General features: G+C 40.3%; 1 protein-coding gene across 2 annotated transcripts in view; it reads right to left on the bottom strand.

The window, feature by feature from the left end:
* The window catches only part of atp13a3 (ATPase 13A3), a 38,832-nt gene that overhangs the window by 15,290 nt on the left and 10,748 nt on the right, over window positions 1–12,794 (bottom strand). For both annotated transcript variants that reach the window (XM_040031913.1, XM_040031920.1), the window contains exons 3-9: window positions 5,095–5,181; window positions 4,548–4,721; window positions 1,721–1,963; window positions 1,459–1,529; window positions 1,130–1,213; window positions 861–930; window positions 275–409 (exon numbers count right to left, since the gene is read on the bottom strand). In XM_040031913.1, coding sequence (XP_039887847.1) covers window positions 275–409; window positions 861–930; window positions 1,130–1,213; window positions 1,459–1,529; window positions 1,721–1,963; window positions 4,548–4,721; window positions 5,095–5,145 — 828 coding nt within the window. In that variant the 5' untranslated portion in view covers window positions 5,146–5,181. The remainder of the gene's footprint in view (window positions 1–274; window positions 410–860; window positions 931–1,129; window positions 1,214–1,458; window positions 1,530–1,720; window positions 1,964–4,547; window positions 4,722–5,094; window positions 5,182–12,794) is intronic.

The raw sequence follows: 12,794 nt of genomic DNA, 5'->3' as shown, positions 1-12,794 counted from the left end.
ACATAAATACTTGAATAGTTTAAGTTATTCCAAGGATGCTGAAGATTTTCAAAACAAGTGTTTATATTAGAAAAAAAGAATCAACCTGTTTCTTCTTTCACACATTTGCTGATTAATTCTGTATTAATAGATCTCTGTGCTAAAATTTAGCTTCATTAAACAAAATCTAAGTATTACAGAAAAACAAAGTGAACTAATTTTCAATCCACTGACTTTAAATTGCTCCTGACAGAAATACGAGTTCAATTCAATCTCATGATGTTGTAGAGCTCACCTTTTTGATGGTGTACAAAGAGGTAGCTATGGATATGACCGACATTAAAACAATGGCCGCAGCATAGTAGTAATACTCATCGGCACTCCACAGGATCACACTGAAGAGCTGGAAGATGTAGAAAGGGTTGAGGACCTGCAGAAGGATTTAGAGAGGAATCGGTATGGCAAGCAAAGAGGTCAAATAAAACAAAACAAAACAAAACAAAGAGAGAAAAACGGAGAAAGATCCAGAAATCACAAGAAAACAGAAATATTTGAAAATGTTGAACCAGTACAATTTCCTTAAATAAAAAAAATAAATAAAAGAAAAATTTAAAACACCGTTTCATTCATCATACGCTGAAATGATTAACAACCTACTTCAGCGAATCGCATTAACATGAAAAAGTAGCAAGACAGCAGTACATAAGCACGACTCTGTTCTGACAGAAGAAAAGGATTTCTGTTCTCAAATTATTATACGTGTGCCACACAATAAACTAATTCACTAATATTTGGTGCAAGGTGTCAATAAACCCACAAGATGAAAAGATGTCTCACACACAAATTCATGCTGCATACAGAAACTCAAACTTTGCTTTTACCTCTTTGATAAGCAGCTTGAAAACAGAAGGCACTTTCACTGCAATTTCATTCACTCCGAAGAACAGTCTCCTAAAAGACAGGAAGAAAAATTGTATTTAGTTTGTGTGTAAATACCAAAGACTGTGGATATTCCTCCTCCACTGTTCATTAACTCCAGTTACAATATCAGGGCTTATAGTTTTTAACCCCAACAACTGAACAACAACAACTCCTTGCACCTACAGTGCCGTACAAACTTGAGTGACTTTGTCTTTTGATTGAATGTTACCTGTACTCCTGCTGGTTCATAGTCAGGCCTGTGCTGTGCTCCGAGTGGAGGGTGGAGCAGCTGACCTGCAGATCCTCCAGGCCACTGTAATAGGAACATTGGAGGAGATACTTTAATTCCACATAACCGCAACAGCAAAAGCAAAACAAGCATGCAAGTTGCTATAAAATGAAAATCTTCTCCCCCTCAAGTTTTTTTTGTTAGTCAACATACAGAGCAAGAGACATATATTTACTTGTCATTACTGCTGTGTGCAACCTTTGAAGAGTTTACTTAAGAGGATTCTGCAGTGAAAATTAAAAGTTATATAATTATAAAAGAATGCTTACGTTAAAACCTCAAAGTTCTGCTTCTCGTCGTTCCAATAATACTTTGTGCTATGAAAGGTAAAGTAGCGAATCTGAGGGGAAAAAAGAGCAAAGGGACCAAAATAAGAGACAGATTTATTTGGCAAAAGTAATCATATTTGTATTGTTGTCCATAAAACAACCCTTCTATGAACTTTGAAAAACGACAGTCACATTCATTCATGTGCTTAATGCATTTCCAATTTATACTACAGATTTATGTTGAGACAAGTGTTGTGCCTACCTGCGTGGGCTGGTAGTCTGCAAATTTCCTGATGAGCTCCTGAGCAGGGCTGCCATCGGAGGGATGAATGGTGTGTCCGTTGGCCTGAGGTGGGGAAGCAGAGGAGGAGAAGGGGTAGGAGAGGGAGGAAGGAGAGGAAGGGGAGGAGGGGGAGGTGGTCTGGGTCTCCAGGCTGTGGAAGGGGTTTCTCCCTGGGGCAAGCATCACTCGCACCCTGGCCAGGAACCAGCGCCGGAACTCATCCTAAACCACCCAAACAAAGTTAATCTAGTGAATTTCTGAGAAGCTTCATTAAGTAACAACAAATTTCCCCCTATTAAGTGCAACGTTTATGAGGAGGAACAACATTATTCTATATGTCAGTCTCCATTTTTAGTCACTGGGAAGTGGGGTGAGAGCTCATAACTATATTTCCATTAATATAACGGAAAAATACAGATGTGAAATTTTTTATTAAAATAATAATAATAATAATAATAATAATAATAATAATAATAATAATAATAATTAAAGCTGCAAGCAGCGTTATGAGGGCCCTCGCACCCCGGCACGTCGAGCCACGCCCAACACCTACAACCAGCACGTCCGATCTGATGTCAAATTGATGGAATTCATGCATTTAACCACCAGCTAACATTTCAACTCATTCGATCATGATTATAGTCGTCCCACTAGGTGGCGCTCTAAACATTACTGACAAATGGCATAACAACAACTATTTCTGAGCTCGAGTCTCATCATGCCTGCGACCTTTGTGTGAGATTGGACATTGTGTTTTTGAGTGACAGCAGATTACTGCTTTTTGGCGAGTGTTTGAAACTCCACGTGCCGTAATGACCACCCCGTTTCCCTCAACGTAAAAAGCTTCGCAATTTAACATCACGAAGGTCTTCAGATTCCACGCACTGCAGATCACGTCAATCTGATGAAAATCTTTGGAGGAGTTCGTCAAAGTACGGAGCCTGAAAAGAGGTGAAAATGTCGCGAAAATTACACATTCATCTTAAAATGGTTGACTTTCTGTTGGATTTGGGATATTGCTCCAAGAGACTTTTTTTTACATCTTGATATCTTCTACAAGCTTATCAAGTTTCAGACTCATAGATAAAACACAGAGCAGGGGCTGATGATTTGAAATTTTGTAGGGGGCGCTGTGGAGCCATTTTGCGCTATTCAAGGAAAGTGATCACATAACAACAAAGCATTCATCACATTGGAGGTGTGGGCCAAATTTCAAGACTTTTTAAACTTTCCAAGCCCTTCAAAAGCCACTTCATTGTTAATGGTGAACCGCGCTGCCACCAGGGTGCGCCGTTGAGTTTAAAGTCACAGTTTTCGCACTGAAGCATCACGAGGGACTGATGGTGATATTCACCGCTTTTGAGGTGTCCACGATGAACCTGTGAAAATCAGTACAACAAAGTACACATGACATTTCCTGTTGCCACTAGGTGGCGCACTGCGTATTCCTGACAATGGGAATATCAATCTATTCAGGGCAGGTATGACATCATGTCTGGTGCTGATCAGACTGGATTTCATTGAGTTATACTAATTTGTTTCTTCGTGGTGAGACATCAAAGTTCGCCATGCTCTCGGGGTCACACCCAGTTTTCACTGTAACCCAAGACCAACTCCTTAAGGCTTTCCAGGAGAAATTTGAGGCTGCAGATGTCACCCATCACAATACTGTACCCCAAAGTGTAAAACATGACATTTCCTGTTCCCACTAGGTGGCGCTGTCCTTGATGTCAAATGTGGCAGTTGAAATATGTTCAGGGGTGGAGGCTCATATGTGTGCCCTTTGGTCCAGAACGGACAATGTATGACAGAATGAGAGGCTATAAGATTTTCATGGCGAGTCATCGAAATTCGCCGTGGCGCCACGGCCTCACCATATCACGAAAACTCAAAAGCTCCGCAATTTAACATGGCCCAGGTGTGTAGTTGACACTGTCCAAAGATGAAGCTTATACGACCAAATCCCAAGGAGGAGTTCGAAAAAGTTCGAGGCATGGAAATGGCAAAATTAGAGCCAAAATGTCACCTTCACGTCCAAATGCCGGACTTCCTGTTGGGTTTGCGTCAATGTGCCCACAGACTTTTTTGTTCGTCTTGGCATGGTACACAGGTGTGTCAAATTTCATACATGTAGCTGAAATGATGTGGTCGTAGGGCTGCATTTAACAAGGCATAGGTGGCGCTGTAGAGCCATTTCCCAGTGCTCATATGTAAAACCATTAAAATACAAAATTTTTCACCAGACCTGGCATGTGTGCAAAATTTCATGAGTTTTTGAGCATGTTTAGGCCCTCAAAAAGGCCCTTGTTTTGCCTGAATAATAATAATAAGAAGAAACGGAGCAGATAAAAAAGGGCCTTCGCACTTTTAGTGCTCGGGCCCTAATAATAATGTAGACAGACAGAAATCAACAAAAAAAAAACAACAAAGAAAAAGCACAAAACTGTGTCTGCACATATTAAAATTAAATGTTAATTATTATTATTATTATTTACTAGTCTTCGAAATAGTTACTTCTAATTACGTCTTTACCATTTTTTTCATGAATTGGCAACACCAAATAATAAATAAAAAAGAAGCCAAAATTGTTTTAATATGTTTTGATTAGTTTGTTGATAAAATGTTTAATCTCTAAAATCCACCACTTCCTTTCACAATTTCTTGATTAGATTTTTTCCAACCAAATATTAAAAACCCATTTAATACGAAGAAAGAGAGAAAAAAATAGAAAAACTTATTTTCTAAGTAAATAATTTTTCTCTTTTTTGAATAATAATGACTCACTGCTGCTTTACTTGCTACCTACCGTGGAGCGCAGCAACACCACTTGGGCATCACGGGCTGTGGTACGAGTGCAGGTGGACTTGACGCACCATTCTGGCATCCAGTAGAGCACCAGGAGAAGGAAGCCCCCTGTACACAGCACCCCGAGGCCCACCAGGGCCAGCCGCCAACGACACAGACGGTAGCCCTGCAGCTCCTTAACAAAAAAAAAAAAAAAAAAAAAGAGAAAACAGGAGCACAGTATGGCACGTTAGGTAACACAGTATGTAACTTTCTGGTAGTCCCACAGGAGTTAGCAGTGAAGACAAAGTAAGCGTAGCGGTCATCACTGTAGACTGGACCGCAGGTGGGGTCGAGCAGCGTGAGCTCACTGGGGTTCAGGCTGGGAACAGACTCCAGTTTCACAGCCAGAGTGGTTATGGTACCATTAGGGAAACACTCAGTAAGCGGTGAGAAGAAATTGCAAGCCATCGAGAAGTCACTGATGGGCACATTAGATTCTGGATCCTTCAGGATCACGTGAATTCTGGTCGTTTTTTCAATATGCGTATATGTGAAATGAAAAATACCATCTCCTCCTCTTCCCCCTTGTTGACAATCTTGAGGTCTTCCTTCTCCATGCTGCAGAACAGTTTGCCAAGCCCCTTCCTTAGTCACTGCAAACAGATCAGACAAAATGTCAACGGTGAACAGTGCGGGAAACATTTAATGCTGGGCTTACACTGTGCGATTTTTGGCCCATTTTGAGCCGATTTTTGAGTCGTGCGACCGTTTTGGCGATCGGCCCCGATTTTGGCCTTCACCGTGCGTCGTGCATCGTGTAGTATACGTGGGGTAACGAGACGCGATTAACACCTCACGACCAGCTCCCGATCATCAATCGCTTGGTCGGGAGGATTTCAAACAGGTTTGAAATCCTCGCGACCGTCGTGAGGGTGTCACCGCAGTTTCTCACACTGCGCACGCGCAAACACAAATGTCAGCGAAAAAGACGGCGCAGCACGGCAGTGCAGCGTGTGATCTGGACACAAGCGATGGAGGCACAACTTGTAGAACTATGGCAAGCTCATCCGAGCCTTTTCGATGTGGCCTCACAAAATTATCACGACCACAACAACCGTGAAAATAGTTGGATCTACATTGCTGCTCAATCACAGCTGCCTGATCAATGTTTTTCATTAGCAATTTAGCAAAGTTGATGGTGGTGGTGTGTCTGTGTGAGTGAAAGACAGAGAGGGAGAGCGACAGAATTTCTGTTATAACCTTCATTTTATGGACGCACAGTGTGAGCACTCGGGTCGCATCAGAGCATCGGGCCGTATAGTGTGAGACCCTGCATCGTGACCTATGAACTTCTAACCCCTGCGAGTCAATCGTACAGTTTGAGCAGGAGCTGAATCGCGCGACTGAAAAAAAATCGCACAGTGTCTGCCCAGCTTAAGCTTCACAGCAGGCTTTGAAACCGAGAGCTCAACAGCACAGTGTCGGAACAAGTCACAAGATAACACCACATTATTTGTTTAAATTAAAGATTGATTAATCAAAGCCCTGTAAAGTGCTTAACAATGTCAAATGTCAAAGACAAATGTCAAAAGCAAATTACAACTTTGGAAAGCAAGTTTCTGTCTTTTTAATCAATATTCTTACGCAATCTTCTTGACTGAAGTGACCAGGGATTTTGTATTTAAGCTCCACGTGGCAGGTCGGATATTGCTTAGGAAGGAAGATGATTTTCTGCATCATTCACAAGATCAAAAAAACATTTACCAGCACTCAAAGTATGCACTTTAAGCCAAAGAGGTTTGGACCAGTGGAAGTAACGGCAACTACAGGAGGGTTTTAATCTATAACACATATAGTCACACATATAATCTATAGAATATATATTTTTAGCTAGCATATCATACACATGTTATACTCGCTAACCCTGCGAGCATGCTATATATTTAATTTTTAGATTTCTTGAAAGAAATCTCACTTGTGGATTTTTTTCCCCCAATAAAGTTTGAAGTGACAAATCCTCACCCCCCACCTCCCTCTTCACCCACGACTGCAGACCTGCCAATGGTTCCAACACCATCATTAAGTTTGCAGATGACACCACGGTGATTGGCCTCATCAGTGACAACGATGAAGCCGCCTACAGGGAGGAGGTGGATCGTCTGGCTGAGTGGTGCGACAGAAACAACCTGCTGCTTAACACCGAGAAGACCAAGGAGCTCATCGTGGACTACAGGAGGAATGCTGACCCACATCCACCCATCCACATTAAGGGGACGGCTGTGGAGCGTGTGAGCAGCTTCAAGTTCCTGGGAGTCCACAGCTCCGAGGATCTCATCTGGACGACCAACTGCTCCAAGCTGGTCAAGAAGGCTCACCAGCGCCTCTTCTTCTTGAGGACTCTGAGGAAGAACCACCTGTCCTCAGACATCCTGGTGAACTTCTATTGCTGCACCATCAAGAGCATCCTGACCAACTGTATAACAGTCTGGTACGGGAACTGCTCTGCCTCGGACCGGAAGGCGTTGCAGAGGGTCGTGACTTCCTGCCATAAAGGACATCTACAGGAAGCGGTGTCTGAAAAGGGCTGGGAAAATCATCAAAGACCCCAGTCACCCATCACATGGACTCTTCACCCTCCTGCCCTCTGGGAGGCGCCACAGGAGCCTCCGGACTAAGACCACCAGGTACCGGAACAGCTTCTTCCCCACAGCTGTCAGACTCCTGAACTCTGCCTCCTGACATCTGACCCACATTAAACTCACGGACTGGACATACACACACCCACAACCACCTACACACACACACAATGGACAACCGTACCCTCAAACACACAATAATAACATGGACTGAACCACCACTCACAACCACCAGCACTTTATATAGCCTCTTAACTGCACTACTGTATAGTTCTGTGTAAATAATCATACGATAATTTTTAATTCTATAACTGTTCACAACTTGCATAGTTCCCATTTCTGTATAAGTATATATCTCATATTTCTGTAAAGCTCATTATTTCATATTCTGTATAGTTTTTTTCATATATATATCCTGTTCATAGCTTGTACTCACAACAGCCTGTACATACTTATAGTTATAGCATATTCATAACAAACTTCATACCGTGTACATATTACATACCGTAATAGACCCATTTCTGTAATATACTTACATATCTATATTATTGCTAATATATATTGTAATATATCTATATCATGGCTAAAGCACTTCTGGATGGATGCAAACTGCATATCGTTGCCCTGTACCTGTGACATGTGCAATGACAATAAAGTTGAATTCTATTGTATTCTATTCTTTTCTGGCTGCCACTTCAAACAATACTGTCTTTATTTCTGTGGCTCTCTCTTATTATGAATCACTTTGTGGCAGAATACACTTTAGACAAATGTAAATGAAAGCATCGCCGTATGCCAATTGTAAACTGCAGGCATGTGCCAGTCAGTTTAGAATAGTTCCCATTAACTAATTTCACTTGGTATGGATAAAATTGGAATAAAATATAAATTAAAACATTATGGACATAAAGTTAAGAACATGTCTATGGATACATTAGTGAACCGTTTTGTTTTTCCTATCTCTGTCCACATACAGTCGTGCAGCATTTACACTGGGTTAAAGAGATTTTAGCAAATTACAAATTCAGATGTAGACTGTAGCACACAAAACATGGCCCAGCAACAATGAACAGCACTTCCCAAAAAGCTGCTCAACCTTAGTACACCTGAGGTGTACTATCTCTTAAGTCAATACACCCACACAGTCTGAATGACTCATCAAACTCATGCATTACTCCATATCAAACTTGTTGCTCCATTCCTCTCTCAATTCCCAAGAGGACTACTCATCCCGTACAGAAGGAAAATTGCCAGTGTGTTTGGACGTGCATGTGAATTTTGCTGTATTATCCACTGAACAATCTTTGTCAAATGATTTCTAAGGTGCTTGTAATCACAAGTTAGGCTATAGACAGTTTCACTTTTTACTTAAAACCCCAGCAAACCCTCACTAAGTAATATTACAGACAGTTGATCAGGTTCACTCCAGAGGGGCTAAATGGGGCTACTTGGGGAAACATGGCACACAAAGATGCAAATTAATGTTTCAAGAAGTAAGGCCCAGACATTAAAACAGTGCCGCATTTGACCATTTCTACATTCCACAAAAGACAAGAGAAAGTAAAAAAGAAATCGGAGAAATCAGAGAATCCAGCTTCTCTGATTACATCGGGCACCACTGGTGGGGTGTGGAGTAACTGAAGGTGTAGCTCTGAAAGTCAAGAAAAACAAGCCTCTGTCCATCTGTACCTACTTATACACAATAGGTCTGTGTAATTACACCCAAACCAAGGACTGCTTGACCTTTACCTTCCACTGTGCTAGCCTTATACAGGTCAGTATAGACAGGAGTCAAAGTTAACTGAAGTTAGACTCAGGTTACAAGCCTGAATATTAAATAGCAAAATACATCAGTACACACAAAGATAAGCAAATCCAACGAGGTATTAAGTCAGGCAAATGGTTAGGATACCCTCTCTGACAGCAATTATCACTGGAGAGTTCTGGTATGATATGTCAGGACAGAGTGCCAATAGGGCCACCCTTCTACTGCATCCAACGCCCTGTATAACCCAATTATCCTATATCACTGCCTCGCACACTCAGATCTTATCTTGCCTGCTGCACCCGGGTGGACTTTTTCTCTGGCATACTGCGGGATATTTTGCTTAGGACCAAGCCCTTCCTTGTATTTTTCAATAGCAGCCCCCCTAGCCAGCGCTCAGCGGTGGCTGCATAACAACAAGAACATTCCCTCCTAAATTTCTGCTATAACTGGAAATGCCAACCCAAGTACATCATGGACACAAGCACCCACATGACTGTCCAGAAATGCATTGGGAAGGCACAAGCACAACCCGATTGCATTACAGAAACATATAAGCTAAAGGGACTGGACTGATAAACAAACACACACACACACACACACACACAAAAATCACTCAGCTTAACTCAACTACTCAAAACATTGAGACTGGACTGACTAATCAACACAAGCGCAAACACACTGACCTACACCACCAAACCATCGTACACACCAACCTGTAAATGCTCTTTTGCACAATATTATTACTGGACTTTTTGCACTAACTTCTTTACTTCCTAATTTTTGCTGCTACACTAAGGAATGTTTACTGTTCCTCCACTACCTCAACTCATCATCACAAAACCTTATTATTATGTTACGTTGTGTTTTTTTGTCACACTGTCACTTTGCTGCTCTTGTTCGCACATTTGCACGTGCACTTTGTTGTCTGCTGTCTGTTAACAAAAAAAAAAGAAAAAAAGTCTTCTTTAGATAGTTAGATTTTGTTAATTTATGTTGTAATTTATGTTAGGTCAGTCTGTCTTGTCTCTGCTAGCCAGCTAACTAGGCCTCTTAGTTAGCTAGCTTAGTGTTTTCTGTTAATTTATGTTGTAAATTTATGTTGCATGTAGCACCTTGGTCCTGGAGGAACGTTGTTTCGCTTCACTGTGTACTAACTGTATATGGTTGAAGTGACAATAAAGCCAACTTGACTTGACTTGAAAAAGCTCAGGTAATTAGTTCCAGTGATTACCATGGACCAAATGGATTTAAATTTATTAACAGGAATCATTTCATCTTATTTTAAAAGCTTGTACAGATTCTCCCACATACAGCTTAATAATTACAAGCCATTTTTCCCATTTCAGTATTAACATCCTTCTCTTCAAGGACCAAACAGTCTTGGGATCTGGTGTAGGTGAAGATGTATACAGTGGGGAAAAAAAATACTCATGAGACACCCAGAAAATTTGCCAAGACAAAGTTTGAAATAAATGGAAAAAAAGAAATTAATGTGACAATAGTTAGCATCAAGGAGGATTTATAGGCAGAAAGCATGCTTGGCAATCTTTCCACAAAACTACATGCATTTAGCTTGACAACAATTTAAGATTAATCAAAGATTTTTGTACATAAAACTCTGGTAACAGAGAGTGGTGTCATATGCTTTGGGATGTTAAAGGTTACACCTGAGTCATTAACTATTTTGTATTAAAGTTGTACTACAATAGAACCCTGTGGCACACCTCTGTTGACACTAATGAGGCTGGACTGTAAGCCATCAGACCCCACAGCTTGTATACCACAGCTGAGACAATTTGCCACCAAAACCAAAAAAAGATGCCTCATAAGACAGTCACGATAAAGAGTATCAAAAGCCTTAGATCAATGACTAAATATAGTCAGGTACTGTTTCGTACCCCAAACAGAAGAATGACAAATAAATGACACATTTTAAAATAGAGTACTATGTTAAAAATGACCTCAATGACATAACATGACACTAGGGCTGCTCAATTAATCGAATTTTAATCACGATTACGATCTGGGCTTTCAACGATCATTAAAAATGACTGAGCCGATTATTAGCCCCTCCCTCGTGCTTTACTCTCACGCTGCTCCGTGTGGCAAATCGAGCGCACCTCTCTGCATTTCGAACACGCGTCACAACAATTAAGAGGACCCCAGGGAAGCTCGGAAAGCTAAGCAGAAGTTATTTGGAGAGGAGAGTGACTGCCGTTGGTTGAAAAGAGAGGTAAAAAAAAAAAAAACTTCAGTGGTGTGGAAACATTGTGGGTTTATGGAGTCAGACGTGGATCAAGTAGACATAGTGTGTAAACTTTGCTACAGTGTAGCTGCACCACAGAGCAACACTGCAAAGTTCACTAAACATAGATGTTTACATTTTTCATTTATTTTTTATATTGCAAACATTTGCACTTTTATCAGTATTTGCACACTATTTTATATTATTTTTTAAAGTCTTTATTCAATACATTGTTATTGTTAACCCTTTAAATCCCTGTAGAACCAGAACCGCGTAAGCTAGCGCAATAATTTGTTTTGCATATGAAACCAGAGGAGTTGTACTTACATCTTATGCCATCAGCTTGTCCTCGGTCACGGTTTCCTTCCACATAAAGCTTTGCAAAAATTGCATAAAAAGGGCTTGCAGGAACAAAAACATAATATTCCAGAAACACGCTTTGCCATCCGATCAGCTGTTCGTAACACTTCCCACATTGAAAAAGACGTCAACGCGAACTATCGCATGTCCGCCATTTCCTGTCCGAAACCGGAAGTGACGTCATTTTCGCGGAAAATGTAGTTTTTTACTTGTAGGCCTTAAAAGCCTATACTGGTGTTTTTATAAGTCACGTTTGACTCTATACTTTTCTGAATAGTTTCTGGGATGCTTGGAAATCGAATTGTACTGCTGGAAATAGTTTATTTTGATGCACCTGCTGTTTTCTTTGCAAATTTGCATCATAGGATTGTTTTTTGTTTTTCCTGCAGTATATAAAAATTGCTGTATCTCCAAAATAAAACTATGAAGACACTCAAAATAAATTTCCTGTGGTGGGAAACTATTTTTTTGCAACTTTTTTGTATTTAAAGTTTTGAGGGATAAGCCTCTTAAATTTCCCCAAGTAGAAATATATGTAAAAAAAAAACAAAACAAAAACGATTTTCAATTTTTTTGTAGTTTATTGCACTTTTTTACAATTAATGTAGTTACTATGGACTTAATGCATACATATTATTAAAATATGGGCTATAACAGTTGTATTGATGTATAGCGACTTGAAATGCTCCCAAAAATGGCACTACAGCATGTAAAAAAAAATAATATAAGCTCTGGCGGACTTGGTTCTATGGTAGGTCTTAAAGGGTTAAATAAATATCGTCAAATAATCGAGATCTCAATTTCAGTGAAATTAATCGTGATTATCATTTTTGCCATAATCGAGCAGCCCTACATGACACAACATCCAAATATAAATTGCAGCTAAAAAGGATTACAGAGTATCAAGTTTATGTGGTTACTGAAACCAAGACTGTTAGAGGTGGTGACCTCTAATTACAGGTTCCAAACAGACAACAGCAGTTGAAACCTTACCAGACTTATGACCCCATTTATGATTCAAGTACCACTATGTGACAACTTAACTGAAGCTAAGAAAAAGTCGAGTCAAATTTTTTTTCCTATCTGCCAGGTTAGGAATGGTTACAAAGTAAATAAATAAGGTGTATGGAAATATTGCAACATAATAAGAAAATTGGGTATGGTTAAAAGTTTGCTAAAATGCCGTAACAATAGAACATTTTGCATCATAACAGACAGAAGAAAAATATAGTATTCGTTGTTGCCTTCCTTTTACTT

This window comes from Simochromis diagramma, unplaced genomic scaffold (genome assembly GCF_900408965.1).
Source record: "Simochromis diagramma unplaced genomic scaffold, fSimDia1.1 OVJJ01000334.1, whole genome shotgun sequence".
NCBI classification, from domain to species: Eukaryota; Metazoa; Chordata; class Actinopteri; order Cichliformes; family Cichlidae; genus Simochromis; species Simochromis diagramma.
The sequence above is the reverse complement of the archived record's forward strand: the minus strand, read 5'-3'. Positions and strand labels throughout refer to the sequence as shown.